Source organism: Lissotriton helveticus, chromosome 6 (genome assembly GCF_964261635.1).
Source record: "Lissotriton helveticus chromosome 6, aLisHel1.1, whole genome shotgun sequence".
NCBI classification, from domain to species: domain Eukaryota; kingdom Metazoa; phylum Chordata; class Amphibia; order Caudata; family Salamandridae; genus Lissotriton; species Lissotriton helveticus.
Window position 1 is genome coordinate 827,359,137 of NC_136067.1, and position 21,039 is coordinate 827,380,175.

General features: G+C 48.4%; 1 protein-coding gene across 1 annotated transcript in view; it reads left to right on the plus strand.

Annotated features, from left to right (window-relative positions):
- The window catches only part of SEC63 (SEC63 protein translocation regulator), an 844,363-nt gene that overhangs the window by 772,229 nt on the left and 51,095 nt on the right, over window positions 1–21,039 (plus strand). Inside the window, exon 20 of the mRNA XM_078648413.1 lies at window positions 8,792–8,896. Coding sequence (XP_078504539.1) covers window positions 8,792–8,896 — 105 coding nt within the window. The remainder of the gene's footprint in view (window positions 1–8,791; window positions 8,897–21,039) is intronic.

Below are 21,039 nucleotides of genomic sequence, written 5' to 3' on the forward strand. Positions count from 1 at the left end.
CGACCGGGAATCAAAGAGGTACGACCAATTTGGAAAGAAAGTGTTTTCCTCTTTGAGTGCTGGGCTGCGGTCTTGTAACACCGCGTGCCTCTTGGGCCGCTACACCCACTCCCTGTGGGATACGGTCGAGGAGTGTTTGCCGCAATGCCCCCAGGAAGTGCGGGACAAGCTCACCCGGGCCTTTGTTGAAGGCCGGGATGCGGCGCGGTACTCGATCCGTTGTGGTCTGGACACCACGGACTCACTGGGACGGGCCATGTCCACTACGGTGGCGATTCGTCGCCATGCCTGGCTGAGATCTGCCAACTTCTCACCAGACGTCCAAAATACGCTTATGGACATGCCATTTGATGGCAGTCGCCTATTTGGTGACAAAGCGGACCACGCGCTGGAGCGCTTCAAGGACTCCAGGGTCACGGCCAAGTCCTTGGGTCTCTCGACCCAGACCCAGCGCCAGCAGACGGGTTCGTTTCGGCCCTTTCGTGGCCAAGGGAGAGGAGGTCCCACACGTGCTGCCAGCCACGCGGCGCAGAGCGCTCCCCAGCGCGGTGGCGCCCGTGGTTTCCGCCGTGGTGGCGGTAGAGGCCAGCGTCGTGGTCAGTCCACGCCTCCCTCCGCTGCGGCATCCAAGCCTTCCTAGTCCGAGCTTTCGGGCTCACGTGACGCCAGTGGGTGGCAGGGTTCGCCATCACCACTCCCGCTGGCGCGCGATAACATCGGACAGGTGGGTGCTGCAGCTTGTCCGAAGGGGCTATGCCCTCCCCTTCGAGTCCACTCCTCCAGCCATGCCACCGCAGAACCACCGTGTGTCGGGGGACCACTTGACACTTCTGCAGGAGGAAGTTACGGCCCTCTTGGCCAAGGGGGCCATCGAGCGCGTTCCTGGGCCAGAAGTAGGGTGTGGTTGCTACTCCCACTACTTTCTGGTACCCAAGAAGGACAAGGGAGGCCTGCGTCCTATCTTGGATCTACGGAACGTCAACGGCTTCCTCCGGAAGGAGAAGTTCAAGATGTTGACTTTGGCTCAGGTCTTGGCTGCTCTAGACCCACAAGACTGGATGGTAGCGTTGGACTTGCAGGATGCGTACTTTCACATTCCCGTCCTGCCGGCCCACCGGCGTTACCTGCGGTTCACGGTAGGCCACGAGCATTTTCAGTTTATCGTGCTCCCATTCGGCCTTACCAGCGCCCCACGGGTGTTCACGAAAGTGATGGCGGTGGTCGCAGCTCATCTGCGCCGGTTAGGGGTTTCAGTCTTCCCCTACCTCGACGACTGGCTGTTGAAGGCGGGCTCGCCCCAGACAGTCGTCCACCACCTTCAGATGACGGCAGACCTCCTGCACGAGTTGGGGTTTTCCATCAATGTGCCGAAATCACACCTGTGTCCCTCTCAAAAGCTCCTTTTCATCGGAGCGGTTCTCGACTCGGCGCAGTTTCGGGTTTATCCCCCGGAACGGCGGGTCCGGGATATTCAGGCTCTGATTCCCATCTTTCAGCCGTTATCCCGGGTTTCGGTCAGGTTGACGCTGCGGCTTCTGGGGCTGATGGCCTCCTGCATCCTTCTGGTGCATCACGCCAGATGGCGGATGCGGGCTCTGCAGTGGGACCTGAAGTTTCAGTGGGCCCAGCATCAGGGCAACCTATCCGACCATGTCCTGATCTCGGAGGGCACTGCGAGACAGTTGCAGTGGTGGCTTACAGACCGCGATTGGGTCAGGGGCAGATCCCTCTCCCTTTCCCAGCCGGAGCACGTGGTTGTGACGGACGCGTCCCTCCAAGGCTGGGGTGGCCACTTGGGAGAGGCGGAGATCAGAGGCCTCTGGTCTCCGGCGGAGTCCCGGCTCCATATCAACATGTTGGAGCTGCGGGCGATTCGCCTGGCACTGAAGGCATTCCTCCCCTTTGTCAACGGGAGTGTAGTGCAGGTGTTCACGGACAACACCACCGCCATGTGGTACTGCAACAAACAGGGCGGTGTGGGGTCGTGGACCCTTTGCCAAGAGGCTCTGCGCCTCTGGCAATGGCTGGAACGTCAGGGCGTGACTCTGACGGTTCAACACCTGGCAGGTTCTCTGAACGCCAGGGCGGACGAACTCAGCCGTCGGTGCTCGGTGGATCACGAATGGCGTCTGAACTCGGATGTGGCGAGAGGCCTCTTTCAGCAATGGGGAGAGCCTTGGTTAGATCTATTCGCCACAGAAGAGAACGCGCAATGTCATCAGTTCTGCGCGTTGGAGTTTCCAAGACGGCACTCGCTCGGCGACGCCTTTCGGCGCGAGTGGAGTTGCGGTCTGTTGTACGCCTTTCCGCCTATACCACTTCTGCCCAGAGTGCTGAAGAAGATCAGGCGCGACCGGGCCCAAGTTATCCTTGTGGCTCCGGACTGGGCTCGAAGGTACTGGTATCCCGAGCTACTCAGCATGACAGTCGGTCCCTCGATCCGCCTGCCCCTTCAGGAGGACCTTCTGTCGCAGCAGCAGGGGACGGTCCTCCACCCGAACCTGTCCAGTCTCCACCTCCATGCGTGGAGATTGAGCGGCGACAGTTGAGGCCATTTGACTTGCCTCCTGAAGTCTGTGATGTCATTCTGGCAGCCAGGCGTCCCTCCACAAAGTCGGTATACGCCTGCCGGTGGAACAGATTTGTGGCATGGTGCACAGCAAAGGCTGTGGATCCCCTTTCTGCCCCTCTATCTGAGGTTCTCCTCTTCCTCCTTTCCCTTGCCCAGCAGGGCTCTGCTCTGGGCACTATCAAGGGCTATCTTTCTGCCCTTTCCGCCTTCTTGAGGCTACCTGATCAGCCATCTTTGTTCAAGTCCCCTATTGTGTTAAGATTCTTGAAGGGCATCACGCACATGTATCCTCCAGCTCCGTTCGTGATGCCTCAGTGGGACTTGAACCTGGTTTTGACTTTCCTGATGTGCGCTCCCTTTGAGCCCCTTCATTCCTGTCCTCTCCGTCTTCTCACCTTAAAAACGGCCTTCCTGGTAGCCATCACCTCTGCCAGGAGAGTGAGTGAGCTCCAGGCTCTTTCTGTTCAACCTCCTTTCTTGTCTGTTCATCCTGATAAGGTGGTTCTTCGGACCAGACCTTCTTTCCTGCCCAAGGTAGTCTCTGCTTTTCACATTGGGCAGTCCATCACCTTGCCCTCCTTCTTCCCGCCTCCGCATCCTTCAAAGGATGAAGAGCGGCTCCATCGTCTGGACCCAAAACGTGCGCTTTCATTCTATATGGATCGCACACGCCAGTTCCGGGTGGATGACCAACTGTTTGTTGGCTACGTGGGTGAGAAGAAGGGAAGGGCGGTACAGAAACGGACCATCTCTCGGTGGGTCGTCCTGTGCATCAAAGCATGCTACTCTTTGGCTCGGAAGGAGCCTCCTGTTGGGCTGCGGGCCCATTCCACTCGGGCCACGGCGGCTACTACTGCCCTGGGCCGGGGAGTCCCTTTGCAGGACATTTGCCAGGCGGCCACGTGGGCCTCGCTGCACACCTTTGCGAGGCACTACTGCCTGGACAGTCAAGTCCGGAGGGATGGCTTCTTTGGCCGTTCGGTCCTCCAGGACTTTCTGGTGTAGGTTGTATTGGTTCGCAGACCCACCACCGGGGTTGGTATTGCTGGGGTATCTATTCTAAGGTAAGGAATCTAATACTAACCTGTTTCTTTCAGATGAACAAGTTACTTACCTTCGGTAACGATATATCTGTAAGAAACAGTAGTTAGTATTAGATTCCTTACCGCCCCGCCCATCCTCCCCGTTCTGCGAACTGATACCTAGGGTTAGGGACATCCCTTTCAGGGCCCTAGTTTCAAATGGCACCAGTGTTGGTTCTCACATGGCTCTGCGTGTTCTGGCGCGGAAAAGCTGTGTGCAAAGAACTGACGTCAGCGCGCGGAGGCGGCGTCTATATACTCCAGCGACGTCATCACGGCGCACGACGCCGACGACGCGGAGCCGCAGGGGACGCCTGCAGACGACGCCTACCGACGCGCAGGGGTACTGCTACGCAAAAGTTTCCGGATCCAGACTGACGCCTGGGGATATTCTATTCTAAGGTAAGGAATCTAATACTAACTACTGTTTCTTACAGATATATCGTTACCGAAGGTAAGTAACTTGTTCATCTGGGTGTGTGGGGGCCCTTACTCCTGATGGATCAGATCCCCTTATCCAACACCTCAGGTTTCCCTGACCGCCTTTTTCTCTTTCTTTCCATTAGGAACTGCATATCTTTCTATTTACCTTACCTGATTGGGGGCCTGTATGCTAGACCTTTAAATGCTCTCTGTACAGATTAATTTAATTTACTAACCATGTAAAGATGGAAGGCATAGTTAACTTTGCTGGAATGTGTTCTCATGATCGAGATGCTACTGTACATTTAGCAACAGTCGTTTATACACTGAGCGATCTTGCCAGGGTGCTGGCTACTCTGACTTCTCAGGGTTGTTCAAAATGTCCTTTCTGATATTTAATATTGTAGCATCAATACTTCTGGGCATACCCGTCCTACTTACAGAAACGCACTAGAGTATACAAAAAACCAAAGGATCGGAATCTTGAATTAATATCAACCACTGGTAAGTGGGACGGGTATGCCCAGAAGTGTGCCTGGAGTTGAAGCAGGGAGAATAGCCGCGAGGTCGATTGAGACGCTGGTACCAGGGATTTATAACCTGGCCTGATCTCCTATGTTCCATGAGGGTCACGTAACCAATTAAGATGTCGCTTCCCTCCTTGGCCCACCCCTTGGGACCAATTCAGTAGACACTGGCTAGCATTAAAATTGATAAATCCAGAATATACACACAAGAATATTTTTGGTTCCCCTTCCAATTGAGCTAATTTTAGAGCATCACTTGGGCTCTAGGTCGTACTACACCAATTTAATATACCGACTCCGAAGAACTGCCCTTCATACCCCTACTTCTCTTGAAGCCAGACTCTGGCCCCTGAAAGTCCAGAACCACTTAATCTGCTAAGTTTATCCTGCTCTAATTCCTTTGCCATCAGTACCAATACCGAAGCAAGACCAAGATTCCCACTATAGAATTAAATGCTCACACAGTCCTGATGATGATCTAAAATTACAAAAGATCGATACGCCGTCGACCCCCTGTTGGAAATCCCTCCACTTGTACATACTGTCCTGGATTTCAATGTTTGTTTTGTGTGATATGTCGTGTATTGTCACTTTCACTCAGTCACATTACGCAACCTTGTCACTTATGTGAGCGCCTGTAACTATGAATATGCATACTATGATTAAATATTCATCTGTTGCCCTATGAAGCTTGCTCCCACAACCGATTTGTTCATTTGACTAAATAATGTTTGACCTTGTGTCACTGGACCTTTTTCAGGCCAACCCTGAACCACTGTATTTACCATAAATACTTAACCCCAGGTTCGCTTTACGGGGTACCCTTGTTTTCTCAAAACTACAGAAGTGGGGCCCCTGCACAGTGTTTTAACATAGTTATGGGTTGCACACCTGTCTTTCAGCCAAAAGTTTTTTAACACTATTATTCACATAATCTTATCATGCGGCGTACTCACTGCTAGACATGCCAAGCCCACACAGCATGTGACGAACATGAACATCCAGAATGTGGGGATTCAGTTTTAGCCCCACTCCAGTGGCGACCGCCTTTATTCACTTTGCATTTGCATCATTTTCTTCTTCTGTATTTTACTTTTCTTCATTTTTAAACCCATCTTTGTTTCTCCATTTTATTCCTTGTTCCCGTTTAATTGTCCTCCTTAATTCATCCCCAAGCAAGGAAATGCAAATTTACCAAGTTTATCATGCTTCGGTGGGCCAAAAGAACCTCTCTCCCCAAAACACGTACTGAAGCATAGTTTTCTTTTTGAGCAGTTTATTTCTTATCCAATGCATTTCGGACCCATACATTGGTCATTCGTCAGGGAAAACTGTCAACAAACAAACAATAGAACATACGTTTACAATCACTTGCTTTTCAGTATTTTCAAAGAAATTAATTTCAAAAAATTACTTTCACTTCAATACAGTTTGCTTGCTAATGGGAATACTATTCGTCCCTCACAATACTCGTCTATTCTAACAGTGTTAATATATTCAAATGCCCGGTTCCTCTCAACTAAATTACATTCCACCGATGGTCTTACAACATTCTTCACTCGCAGCGGGTCTAAACGCCTCTCTGTCTCACATACCTCGACATCTACTCTTTTCCTCTATTCCCACCACTTTTGTCGTCCTATTGCCTTGCAACCTGATCTTGACTTTCCTCACTGTGATTTCTCTGTACCTTCGTGTCCTTCGTTATTTCCTTCCCATTTTCTCAATGTTTCACTCTATGCGTACCTGCCAAACATGATGTCTGCCTTTACTCTCGTGGTACTGGAAGCGTTAACTTCAGCTGTTTTTCCGTTATTTAAATGGAAAACTCCCTCACTAATTTCTCGGACCCGCCCCCCTCGTTATACTATCAAATCATCCACTCGCATTAAAGACAGCCTACATCTCCCATAATCCTCCATACTAAACATTCTCAAAGCCATGACTGGACCGAACAATTTGAGCATCATACAGACTGATTACTCAGTATTGATACCTGGCTGGTGGGCCCCGACTAGGGTGAAACCAGACTTGGGTTGCTTATGTTCTGGTTCAGGGAGGACTTGGCTTGGCAGTTCCAGCTGGACTGTTCCCATTGGAGTAGGGAGAAGACTGATTGGCATATTTCTTCGTCTAAACTCAGGTGACATTGTGCAAAATAATGTTTGGTTGGGTTGCGGGACAATTAATTACCAGTAGCTGAGATTGGTTCAAACATTTAACCATACATGTTTTAGCTACTAATAATAGAAGCACACAAATACAAGCAACACTAAACTTGTATAGAACAAAGGATGAAAACCTAATATGTGAATGATAAGGTTTTGAGATTCTGGACATCACTAACTCCATCTCGTATACACCTCTGCCATTTTGGAGATGGGAGCAGCACAGTTCATAGCATACCATGCTCTGTATTTAAAAAGTGGTGTTCCTCAGGTAGCAGCCGTATGCAGCCTTTCGACAGATCACTTGAGAGGAGAACATGCAAATCATTACTAATGATTCCACAGCAGTGAGCTTCATGAAACTAGGAGCTTTTACTAATTGCCCACTTACTGGGTGTGATAGGATTGCGCCCTTTGGTTGCATGCACTTTGTCCAGTTTGTATCTGTTAATACCCATACTGGAGGTCTCAAGAGAAGTATTAAAAAAAAAACAATACTTAAAATATCTGTCTTAATTGAAGAACATTGCCGGGGGCAGGCAGACGAAATGGTTTCCACATAGGTTACTCGGTGTTGAGTATTTATTTCCTGAACAGTTGACTTCAGACAGCAATAGTATTGATGTTAGAGGGAGAGGTGTGGCGCCGCGGCCAGGGCGACTGACGCTGGAATCTGGGGACCACGGTTCGATCCCCGGCTCCGGCGGCAGGTTAGCCCAGCACCATGTGACTCTGGGCAATAGCTCGCTTAATCTTCCCGACGGCCCCCAGCGCCTAGAGACCCTTACGGGTGATTGTGCGCTTTACAAATGTGGACTTTACTTTTATGTTCCAGACGTTACTGCTGTTTCATTGGCTTTTAAGGGTTGCCTTTGTCCACCCTGTGTAAGACGGTAATGCCCCGGGAGGCTTGAGTTTTGCGGACGGCAGCCTCCCCCCGCTCTTACCTGCTGGACTCGGGGAGTCATCTGACCCCCCCCCCCTTTATATGGCCGCAGCGGGGCGGCAGACACAGGGACCGCCACGGGTGCCCAAAGTGCTTGCTTGTTCTCTGTCTACTGACTGATTTGTATATAAGCGACTAAAGGTAACCATCAGCAGTTCTCTATTTTCCTCCAAAATAGATATTTTATAAGCAATATTTATGTGTGAATGATTATTTTTGTGACCCACATCCTTGTTAAACTAAAGAGCATATTCTGATTTGGCTAGTCTAAATCCGATTCAAGTCTATTCTGCTGGCCGAAAACTTGTGGGTAGAATATTTAAATATATTTTTAAATAATCTCCCATGAAAATGATCATCCTGCTATCACAGCAGGTCATACCACCATGGCTTCACCACCACAAGGCCACCATAATTTTAAAAGGGGCTGCTCAGCTTCTTGTTCTGGAAATGAATCCAGAAATTCTCATAACCAACAATCTGGGTGTGGCTAGAAACAGCTCAGTGCCTTATGCCTTAACGATAAAACTTCCCAAATCTTCAATGGGAGCCTGTCGTATTTTTCTGTCCTACAACCAAGCAAAACTCATGAATTCCTATTGGTGGAGTCCTTTTTATATGCAAAATTAAAACTGTCCCAAAATACTATGCTCTGTGATTGTTCCCTGACCTCTAACCACACCCCCAGACTCCTGCTGAAAGCCATAAACCTGTAATTGGCCCATGGATCTTTAAAAGGACGAATAAAACAAGGTATAGAAGTTAGCTTGAGCGTGTTTGTTTTTGTTTTCACCGTCTTAGTTATCGTTATATATCTCCTGTTTTGGCCACCTGGCATTAAATTGTGCAAATGTAATTTCAAAAGGGATTTTCCACAGTGCTTCGGACAGGTAACAGGTTTTATTCTAATTTCCTCTCCCATCATTTGGACTTCATGAAAATAATATTCTTAAGTCAGAATCTCCAATGTGTTTTTAAAACTTGTTGGTTGTAAGCATTGTGTGCTCCTGCATAAAATGTGTATACTGATGTAATTAACAAGGATAATATTTCAAATTAATATTGTATTGCAGGTAGAACTGAAATTTCCTGCTCCAAGCAAACCTGGGAATTACCAATACACTGTGTTTCTGAGATCCGATTCATACTTGGGTTTGGACCAGATTAAACCATTGAAGGTAATATTTTCTACTTTGCTGAATTCAATATTGGAGTTACCACTCTGCAGACTGAAGTTTTAAAAAATTGTTTTAATTTCCAATTTAGTGTTCTTTAAAATCCCCGTTCTGATGGATACCTTTAAGTGCAGATTCCTCACCTGTGAATATTCCCCAGGCCTCAGCCAGGATTAAAAAACTTTAAAGCACTTCCCCTGCACTCCTGCCGGTTGTGTCATGTGGCTTCACGAGAACTTGGTTCTGCTCTGAAAATGAGTGCAGCTGCCTTTAAGCGCCACGCATTTGCACGGACGTCAATTCTTTTATTTTCAGCAATTTCTGATGCAGATCCAGAGTTTCTCCTTGGTCTTTCAGACCACACATTTTCAGTGTTCAAGGGAAAATATCACCCCTGAAAGCCCTGAGACGGTGCTCAAACCTTGTAGGGACTGATGCTAACTGATATTGTGATGGACCCTCACAAAGTATTCTTATGGTGTCTGACGATGTAGATCTACCTTAGGGCCTGTGAAGACTGCATCCAGATGAATCAGAAGGCCATTCGGGACCATGATGCCAAGATTTGTAGCCAAACACTAGAAGACTCCAAGACTGGACCGATCAAAGCTGAAAGGAAGGTCCCATTCCTGCTCCTGAAGTCATTCCCACTCCTGAAGTCATCCCCAAAATCAATTGTCTGGGTCGAAGTCTAAGAAAAAGCATAAGTTGAAGGAGAAATCCTTCCGTCGACTCTTGGACTGCAGAGAGGGTGCAAGGGCTTCAACATGCCTCCTGGACTCACTCCCAATCTCCACCGCAGCTGATTGAGTTTGGTCCTGATGCACCTTCCAGTTTCCGTGTCTATAGGTGACATTGCGGCAAGTAGCGACCTTCAGAGATACCATGCTGATCATTTTCAACACTGTTCCAGCTCCCTCTGACATTCCTTCTGGCCCCAAGGATCCTTAGGGGGCCTCCAGTCAGACTTCCGCTGGCTCTTTGAACTTGTTTTGGGTTCAGCATCAACCCCGGTGCAGACTGTGGTCTCAGTGCTATTCGCATTTATGCTGGAAAAAGATTTGCATCCCATCATTCTATCTGATTTAGAGCAGAATCCACCAGAACTTCAATCAACATTGTGCCTGCCCCCAACCAGCAAATGGACATAGCCAATCCCTCAAATTCTGACACCTTGCCCCTACCGTAGGGCCCAAACTTTGAACAATCTTTTTGGCACTGTTTCGGACAATGTCAATTATGATTTAGGTGACTATGTTCCCCAATATGATGCTGAAAACTGTTATGAATAATTTCAAGCCAGTGGTCTGGATCCTTCTCCAGATACTGGCCTTGCATCACTCCCTGGTCCTACTATGAAGAAAAGCACCTCCTTTGCTGTGGTTATACAAAGGACAGGCAAAGTTCTAGACTTATAGCTCCCCACTATGGAGGTAAAGACTAATGGATTAACTGAGGTACTTCAACCATTTCAGGTCCCTACAGTTTCTCTGTTACCATTTAAGGAGGCCATCATGGGTACCCTTTTGGGCACATGGTTGAAAGCATAGTCAGGCCCACCTGTTAATAGGCAGGTCACTCGTCCCAATCGTCCTGTACCAACGAACCAGACTTTATTACACAACCTCCCAAGCCAGAGAGTTGGATTGTGCAGACAGTCCATAAACAAAGTAAATCTCACTGCTTTTACTTCACTTCGCCTGATGGTGAATCTAGAATAGAGATCTTAGGAAAACTGATTTTGTCTTCTGCAAGCCTTGCCCTGAAGTCACTCAATTGCAGCTGCCTTCTACTCCGCTACTGTGATGCACTTTGAGACACACTGGCACCAGTTACACCAGCTCTTCCAGATGACCTCTAGGCGTCCCTTAAACTGGCTATTCAAGACAGACGTGATGCAGTAAAAGTTGTCATACCCTCTCTTGGACATAACCTTCTGTTCCAGTAGAGCAAAGGGCACTAGTGTGGCTATTCGCCGCCATGCCTGGATGAGGTATGCATGCTTATCCAGGGATGCCATGCATCCCTGATGGACATGTTATTTGACAGCTCTTGCCTATTTGGCAAACAAGTGGACTCTGCCCTGGAACGGTTTAAGGAGAGCTGAACCACAGCACATTCTTTAGGTCTTTCTGCTCTGGCCAGAAAGTTCCACCATAAATGTTGCCCTCTCTGGGGAGTTCAGTTTCTCCAATGCCAGAACACACCACCAGCCCAGCAGATTTTTTAGCCCTTTAGTGGCCGAAGTCGCTGCTGTCAGAGACATTGTCCAGAACAGCAGGGACAGTGTGCTGCTCAGTAGCCCTGTTCTCCAGCATCCAGAGCCACAAAACCGCTTTAGCGTGATCTGTCCGGTTGTGCGATGGAACCACACATGCCGGTTTCACACCGTCTCAAAAACGCAAGTCCTAACCACGAATATGCCTTTACTATGCATTCCTTTACAACGAATTATGCATTATTAAGGCATGTATTGTAAGGACATATCTGTGGTTAAGACTGGACAGGTAAGTTTTAACCCCCTGACACCTGCCCTAACCCCTAAAACTACCCCTTCCCTCCTGAAAACCAAGCCCCTCTCCCCCAAGTCCTAAAAATGTCAGTGCCCCAACCCTAAAAACTACCTCGCCCTCCCCTAAGCCCTAAAAACTACCTTGATCCCCTCTCCAAGCCCTAAAACTGACTCTGCCCCCCTAAGCCCTAAAAAGTATTACGAACCCTGCCCTGATCCCTAACATGCCCCCCTCAAATCACCACCCTGACATCTAAAACTACCCCTTCCCTGCGAAACAACTACCCCCTAGCCCTGAAAACTATCCAACCCCACCCTGAAACCTACCCCGAATCCCCCCCAGCCCTGAAAACTACCCCGAATCCCCCAGCCCTGAAAACTACCCTGACCCCCGTAGGCCTGCAAAGTACCCTCCTAAACCATAGAAACGAACCCCCTCCAAACCAGCCCCACTTACCTCACTGGGTCGCATCCTCTCCTGATCTTTCCTGCTTCTGCCAGCCATCAACTATGCCACGCACTGCCTTAACAACGCATATGCATGATTAAGGTTAGCATAGTAGCGCTTGCAAAGTTAGAACTCATGCGGCTCTGCCCGCGTTGTTCCAAGTGTTTCAATCCTGGCCAGCACTCAGCCTCTGTGTCGAGAGTAGGATCAGATATTTTCTCCAGGGTTGCAAGACCATCACTTGCCCCAGTATTGGAACTTTCATAGATTCCCATGCTTTTGTATCATTCCCCGTCGTCGGAATGGGAGTCTCGGTAACAAAATAACATAGCAGTAGGTACAAAAGAGAAAGAAAAAGGCCTAGGCCTCATTCCCGTTTGTAGCATATTCGCCTCTTTTTGTAAAAGAGACCAAACTTAGGCATCAGCCAATCAGAAGAGCCTCACCCCATAGGACCCTCCTGAAGGAACCTCAGAGCCTCAGATTTTCTACCGCACGTTGTGCTTAGGGAGTCTGCTCAAACTCTTCTCTTCAGAAGTTTTCTTCAGGCTTTCTCTTTCAGGATTGTTAGCTGTTCCTACCAGGATGTCTGAAAAGGAAAAGAAGGCGGCCCTTTTTAAGCCATGTTCCACCTGTGGCAAGAAAAGGCTTTTTGTGGAGGATAAGCATAAGGATTGCATTTACTGCCTCTATCCTGACCATAAGGCTGCGGACTGCAAGATCTGCCGCACCTTTTCCACCAAGACCCTCCGGGATCGTGAGGGTAGGCTTCTGACCTGGCTCCAGAAGTTGAAGTCCAGAAAGGACACAGTCTCCAGTGACAGTGAGGACTCCTCATCTGCGTCATCTTCTAGAAGGTCAGTCAAAAGGGGTAGGGTTCCCCTTCTCCTTCTGTGGAGCGTTCTTCTAAGGCCTCAAAAAAGACCCCCAGAGAGTCTGAGAGCCAAGGTCCAGGCGAATCTCCTCACCATAGTGAAAAGGAGAGGGTAGGACCATCTACGCCTTCTGTGGGAATGAAGACTGATCAAGCCTTCAAAAAGCCCTCTTCCCAGTCTTCTGGAAAATCTGACAGAAGTACGAAGTCGTCGACGATGAAGGCGTCGTCGACGAAGGCCTCGTCGAAGGAATTGAAGCCTGCTCTTAAAATGGTACCGTCGACGGGACAATAGACCTCGAGGAGATCGTCGACGAAGAAGGACTCGTCGACGACAGTGATACCAATGTCGACGAAGGCGCCGACGACGGCAGCGACGTCGACGACAACGTCGACGTGGATGTCTACGACAACGTGGACGGGGATGTCGACTACGGCAGTGACGACTAATGGTTCGTCGACGGTGGTGACGACGACAGTGTCGTCGTCAAGGGCTTCGACGACGACAACATTGACGACGACAGCAGGAGCGACGACGGCATCGACGACGCCCATCTCGTCGTCGAGTGTTCTTTCGTCGACGACGTTTATTCCGTCGGCGACGTCAATATTGACAACGCCATTGTCGACGGGATCGTCGGCGATTTTGGCATCGGAAAAGATGATTACCATCTCCATGACCAGGATCACACCGGACATGACATCTCCTAGGAGAGTTACCCCCTTGCCTCCAGCTCTGCTTTTAGAGGAGGATGACGATGAGTCAGAGGATGACGAACAGGACTCATATGGCTATGCGAATAGTCCTTCCCAGCTTTTGGTCAAATATCAGGAGACAGATTCTGACGGAGAGTACAGCCAGGAATGTGGTTATCACCATCATCATTCTTCCCAGCCACAACAGTACTCGAAACAGGACACGGTATCTGTTCCTTCATCATTATTGCAGGACCTTCACAATATGCTGCAGGACTATAAATCAAGATGTTCACAACCTGCTGCTGCTACCGTTCCGACTGTGCAGGACTTGCCTGCCCCTGCGGCTCCACCAATGGCTGCTCCTGAAATGCCATCTCAGGTACCATCTCGGCCACAGACTCCGGTTCCACAAGAGCCTTTGGTTCCATTGGACACCCATGATGATTCATCGGAGGTCGATGAAAATTTTGATGAAAGGTCTGGTCAAGGGGTGGAATGGGATGAGTATGTCATTCCTGACCCAGCATCTCCGTGTCCGGATACGGTGGACTCCCCGCCAGCGGATATAGGGGGGTTTCACAAGCTAATGGAGAGAGCGGCTGGCAGATTCAAACTATCTATGCCTTCTTCTTCCACTGAGTGTTTTTTATATGATTTTAAAGAACCTTATAGGAAGGTAGCGAGATCCATCCCTATTGTTCAACATCTGTGGGATGAAGGCCTTAAGGCGATGAAAAATCCAGCGACGGTGGTTCCTGTACTACCGCGCCTCGACAAAAAATACAAGGCGCCTGAGGATGGTCCGGCGTCTTTGACAGGGCACCCGAGACCGGACTAGGTAATCTCACAAGGGGCACAAAGGAAGTCTCGCAACCCCTCGGCTCCTTTGACAACTCCTCCGGATAAAGAGGACAGGAGGCTGGATAATGCCGGAAAAAGATGTTCTTCAATGGCGAGTCTGTTGGTGAGAGCAGCTATTGCGATATTGGGCAGGTACGATCGCCAACTTTCGTGTGATATCTCGCCACACTTAGATCAACTTCCTCTGGAGTCCAAGACAGAGGCAAAAAAGATCTTGCAAGAAGGGGAAGCAACGTCAATGGAAGTCATAGACTGTGCCATGGATATTGCCACGCAAGCTTTTCGTTCCTTGGCTGGAGCTGCGGTTCTTCGTCGCCAGGGGTGGCTTAAGGCGACCTGGTTCAGGCCCGAAATCCAAAATAAGATCTTGGATTTGCCCTTTGATGGAGAAGCACTATTTGGTAAGCTGATTGATAACACCCTCCAAGATATTAAGAAAGATACTGAGACTGCTAAGTCTCTGGGTACGCTTCAGTACCGCAAAGCTCCTTTTAGGGATTCCAAGGGCAAGAGCACTTCCTACAGAGGCTCTTATCAACAGCAGAGGTACTCATCATATGGTTCAGGTTCACAACAGTACCGTCAACCGTACCAGCAAAGGCAAGGTCAGTCTACAAATTACTCAAGGCCTAACAACAGAGGGTAGAAGGCTCACCAAGGGCGTGATGCGTCCAAAAGACAATAGCGGCCTCCTGGCTCTTCCTACTGTACCCACCTCTACAAAATCATCAGAAGGAGGCAGGGTTTCACAATACCATCTAAATTGGTCCAAGATTACATCAGACCAATGGGTGTTCAACATAATTCGAAAGGGCCATACTCTGGAATTCACGCAAATCCCACCATCCAAGCCCCCTGCTGCCATTCCATCAAAACATCTGTGTCTTCTGCGGCTCGAGGTTCATCAGATGCTCCTGAAAGGAGCGATAGTGCCGGTTCCCTCCGCCCAAAGAGGAGAATGATTCTATTCCAGGTTCTTCCTGGTAAGGAAGACGCTAGAGAAATGGCGCCCAATTTTAGATCTCAGGGAGCTCAACACCTATCTCATCTCCCTATCCTTCCGGATGGTCTCTCTTCAAGACATTCTACGTCTTGTCAATCCAGGGGATTTCATGGCCACGCTCGATCTCGAAGATGTGTACTTTCACGTACCAATTCACCCGACACACAGAAGGTTTCTACGATTCACAGTAGCCAAGAGCCACTTTCAATTCAGGGTTTTACCCTTTGGACTTCGCTCAGCTCCGAGAATTTTCACGAAGGTGCTGGCACCATTAGCTGCATTTCTACGGAAGAATCATTTGCAGGTCTTCCCTTACCTGGACGATTGGTTACTGAAGGCTCCATCCAGGGAGGCTGCGAGGGAATCGGTCAGCGCGTGCACAAACCTCTTCCAGAATTTGGGTCTCACTCTAAACAGGGAAAAATCATCTCTGGTCCCGTCAAGGACAGCACGCTTCCTGGGAGCCATCTTGGACTCAAATCTCAAGAAAGCATTCCCAACCTTGGAGAGACCAGAAAAACTGCGGACCATGGCGCTAGACTTACGAAGAAGAAGGTGTCTTTCAGTACGCCGTTACAAATCCCTTCTGGGGGTAATCTCTTCATGCATTCCTCTGATTCCACACTGCAGATTGAGGATGCGTCCTCTTCAAAAGCAACTGGACATCCAGTGGAGACAGGTTCACGGGTCGTTCGACGACAAGGTGACCATCACCTCGGCAATGAAAAAAGCTGCTGTGTGGTGGACACAGCAGGAGAACTTGTCCCAAGGTCTATCCTTCGTAAGCGATCCATCTCCTCAGGTTATGATGACGGATGCGTCATTGGACGGTTGGGGAGCAGTACTGCAGGACCTGCATGTCAGTGGGCATTGGTCTCCTCAGACTCGTCGGCTCCACATCAATCTCTTGGAGCTCAGGGCAATCAAACTGGCTCTTCAGGCTTTTCTCCCTCGTCTAAGAGGTTAAAAAGTTCTCATCCGGACGGACAACACCATGGCCATGCATTACGTGAACAAAGAAGGTTGAACCAGGTCTCTTCCGTTGTCTCAGGAAGCTCAAGAAATCTGGGAATGGGCGATCCAACATGGGATTTCGCTACAGGCGGAACACCTGCCAGGAGTTTTAAACGAAAATGCCGACAGACTAAGCAGGTCATCCTCAGTCAGTCACGAGTGGGAACTGAACCAGCAAGTTCTGGATGAGGTCTTCCGACAGTCGGGTATGCCTGCGATAGATCTATTTGCCACACCAACCAACAAGAAATGCCGGTCTTATGCAAGCAGGCTTCACCACCGAGAGTCATTGGGGAATGCGCTTTCGATAGCCTGGTCAGGGACATTTGTCTACGCCTTTCCCCCCAGTCCACTGATCCCGAGGCTTATCAGGAAGATTAAGGTGGAACCATGCAAAATGATCTTGATAGCCCCTGCTTAGGCGAGACAGTTCTGGTTCACGGAACTCCACCTGTTGTCGCTAGTTCCTCCACTTCCCTTGCGGACGATTCCAGATCTCCTCACAATGTCCGAAGGGCAAGTTTGGCATCCAGAACCAGCGTAGTTGCACCTGACAGCATGGCTCCTGAGCAGCAAGAGTTTAAGAACCTTCCCATCTCAAATGAAATAAAGGAAGTTCTCTCCCAGGCTAGAGCCCCTTCCACTAACAAGACTTACCGTCTCAAATGGAAAAGATTTTGCATTTGGTGCAAGACAGAGGATGTTGACCCCTTCTCTTCACAACCTCATCAAGTTCTGCCTTATCTTTTGTCCCTGGCTAAGTCTGGGCTGGCCCATTCATCAATAAAAGTTCATTTGGCAGCGATTTCCAGATACAGACGTTCAGCGTCTGGACCATGGTCTTCCAGGATAATAAAACAGTTTCTTTATTTCGTTTCTACCCCCCAGTGAGGCCTCCGCCTCCTACATGGCAATTGAATTTGGTCTTTACACAGCTCATGAAGGGCCCATTTGAACCATTACATCAATCCGATATGAAATTCCTTTCATAGAAGTTGGATCTCCTTCTTGCCCTCACATCAGCAAGACGAGTTGGGGAATTGCAGGCGCTCACGATTCAAGAACCTTTTCTCCAATTCAAAAGAAACACTGTGATTTTACGGACTAATCCAAAATTCATAGCCAAGGTGCCCTCTGACTTCCACTTGAATGAACCTGTTATTCTTAAAGCTTTCTTTACGCACCCCACTTCACCAGCGGAGAGGTCGCTACATTCTCTGCATTTACAAAGGTGCTTAAAACTTTACTTGGATCGCACCAAAGGATTCCGTAAATCCTCCCAATTATTTATTGCTTTTGGTGGTCCTCAGAAGGGCCTCCCTCTTTCCAAACAAGGGATTGCAAGGTGGATTACGAGTGTCATTCTACATTGCCATAATTCAGCTGGAAAGCCGCTGACCAGCAGGGTTAGAGCACATTCCACAAGATCGGTGGCTTCTTCAACAGCACTCTTTGCGGGAGTGCACATCAAGGACATTTGCCGAGCTGCGACTTGGAGCAGCGTGCACACCTTTACAAAGCATTACTGCTTGGATTCCTTGCAACAGGAAGATACGGCTGTAGGCCAAGCGGTCCTGAGGAACCTCTTCCACTAATTGGTGAGCTTTCCTTTCTATCCCATCTTCCTTTTATTATGCACATTTTTGTTCTCATGTGATAATGGCTATTGCAATGTTTATTTATGCCACAAAATGTTATGGCTGACTGCTTGCTACTCTGATACAAAAGCATGGGAATCTATGAAAGTTCCAATACTGGGGCAAGAAAACAAGTTACTTACCTGTACCTGTGGTTCCCCAGTATTGGTAACTTTCATAGATTCCCATGCGCCCACCCACCTCCCCGAGGAAAGCTCAGTCTTCAGCAGATATGGTGACTGTTACACAACGGCTACGAAAATCTGAGGCTCTGAGGTTCCTTCAGGAGGGTTCTATGGGGTGAGGCTCTTCTGATTGGCTGATGCCTAAGTTTGGTCTCTTTTACAAAAAGAGGCGGATATGCTACAAAAGGGAATGAGGCCTAGGCCTTTTTCTTTCTCTTTTGTACCTACTGCTATGTTATTTTGTTACCGAGACTCCCATTCCGACGACGGGGAATGATACAAAAGCATGGGAATCTATGAAAGTTACCAATACTGGGGAACTACAGTTACAGGTAAGTAACTTGTTTTCTTCAGATAAATGTGTCGTCCAAACAGTTCAACAGGACTATGCCCTCTCATTTCTCTCTGCCCCAATGCATTTTCTGCCACCATCAGGGAGACTAATGGAGGACCATCTATGCATCTTGCAATAGGACGTGCAGGCTGTTTTAGGCAAAGGGGCCATTGAAAGGGGTTCTGCCTTGGATATAGGAAGTGGGTGTTTCTCCCGCTAGTTCTTTGTACCAAAAATTGACAGAGGCATTCATTCTGTTTAGATCCTGGCCCTCTCAATATGTTCCTGGAAAAGACAAATTCAAGATGCTCACACTATCTCTGCTCACTGTCTGCCTTAGACTTCGGAGGCTGGATGGTGGCGTGAGGCCCTCAGGATACTTATTTTTTTATTTATTTTTTTATTGTTCACCAGACAGCATCACCGGGCAGAAATAACAAAGTATACATCTCATTACAGAAAGCTTTGCATACATATATGAATTCCTGGCTACAGAAACAGCTATAAGCAGTGCGGTTGATCCATGTTAGACTCGATAAACATCATTAGTGCCTACCATTATTCTTGTAGAAATACATGAATAGTTATCTGAGAACAAAAAAAACTGCAGAGCCCTCGCACACACAATTGTAGTACAGCCATATTGTAGCCAAATTGCAATAACAAACAAATAGAGCAAAAATAAGACAATTGCAATCCAGAACTGTATATGAAGGAATCCGGTGTAGGTTTAATGGTTCCAAAACGCCAGCCGAGACGTGTTTCGTCGCGTGGGAACAGATAACTGCGACTCATCAGGGCTAACGACACGACCTCAAGAACCGTCTGTCTTGGTCGATATATATAACAGTAAGATTACTTAATAACAACAGCGGTTGCATACAAGCTGTCCAAAATTGGTGATGCAACGATCGAGGGAACAAGGTTTTTTCTGATTTCTAAGGGGTCCCAGGTGTGGTGGTACACTCCTTAGTTGTGAGTAGTCCAGAGGATAGGTTATTAAAATACTCAATCTTAGGAAATTCTCAACTTTAAAAGGTTTCCGTCACGCAGTCCGAATCAGGACTAATGGCTTCACTGGTGCTCAATGTTAGTATGCATCAAGCCATGGACCGGGAGGGGACGTTAGGTCGGATACCGGTTTGTGTGTTTGCAACCTGATGCCGGAAATCGACGACCGGGAACTATAGGAGGAGGGATCAGGTTGCAAACACCCGAACCGGTATCCGACCTAACGTCCCCTTCCGGTCCATGGCTTGATGCATACTAACATTGAGCACCAGTGAAGCCATTAGTCCTGATTCGGACTGCTTGACGGAAACCTTTTAAAGTTGAGAATTTCCTAAGATTGAGTATTTTAATAACCTATCCTCTGGACTACTCACAACTAAGGAGTGTACCACCACACCTGGGACCCCTTAGAATTCAGAAAAAACCTTGTTCCCTCGATTGTTGCATCACCAATTTTGGACAGCTTGTATACAGCCGCTGTTGTTATTTAGTAATCTTACTGTTATATATATCGACCAAGACAGACGGTTCTTGAGGTCGTGTCGTTAGCCCTGAGGAGTCGCAGTTATCTGTTCCCACGCGACGGAACACGTGTCGGCTGGCTTTTTGGAACCATTAAACCTACACCTGATTCCTTCATATACAGTTCTGGATTGCAATTGTCTTATTTTTGCTCTATTATTTGTTTGTTATTGCAATTTGCCTGCTATATGGTTATACTACAATTGTGTGTGCGAGGGCTCTGCAGTTTTTTTGTTGTTGTGTAGGTTAGATTTCTAACCCGCATTTTGAACGGTTAAGGGGTCTTATCCGCTCGCCTTTTCGCATCACAACCCTACCAGTATTTTCTCCCTACTTTCACGTTCACTCAAGGCAGTGCGCCCATTCTTTCTGATAACTCAAAAACCCCACTTGTAGTGTCCAGTTATCTGAGAACACTTTAGCGGCAATGCCTCGTGGCTTTTGCATGCGAGATTACCAATGGTGCCCACTTTGATGATACCCTCTTCCCCAACATTTCCCAGTTCGCATATCCCTCATGAGTCCTGGTCATTGTTTTGTAAGTAATCGACTAGTGGCTGCCAAAAGTCTTTAGGCCTGGATGCTCTAGGTATATCTTCTGTATATGTGTGTAGTGTTTCCTTGCAATATATTAAATCCTTTATCCAGTCCTTAAACCGTGGAGGGCGCTTGCTACCCCACTTAATGGCTATTCTCCGCTTTGCAAGCAGCAGCGTAACCGCTAACATTTTTCACCTTTTGGCCAGTTTGAGTTTATATATGCCCAGCAGGCATACCGTGGGTGAGTTTGGTATCTGTTCATGCAACATGGTGGTAAGCGCTGTTGTTACTTCTTGCCAGTAGGTGCACAGACCAGGACAAGCCCACGCCATGTGTAGGAAATCCGCCCCGGCGCAGAGCAGCGTTGGCATTTATCGTCTGCTCTCAGGCCGTACCGGTGTAGCCTGACCTGTGTGTAATCCATTTGGTGCAGAAATTTAAAATGGATAGTTTTCAGATTGCAGTTCAATGTCAGTAAATGCAGTTGTGCACAGCTGTATCCCCAG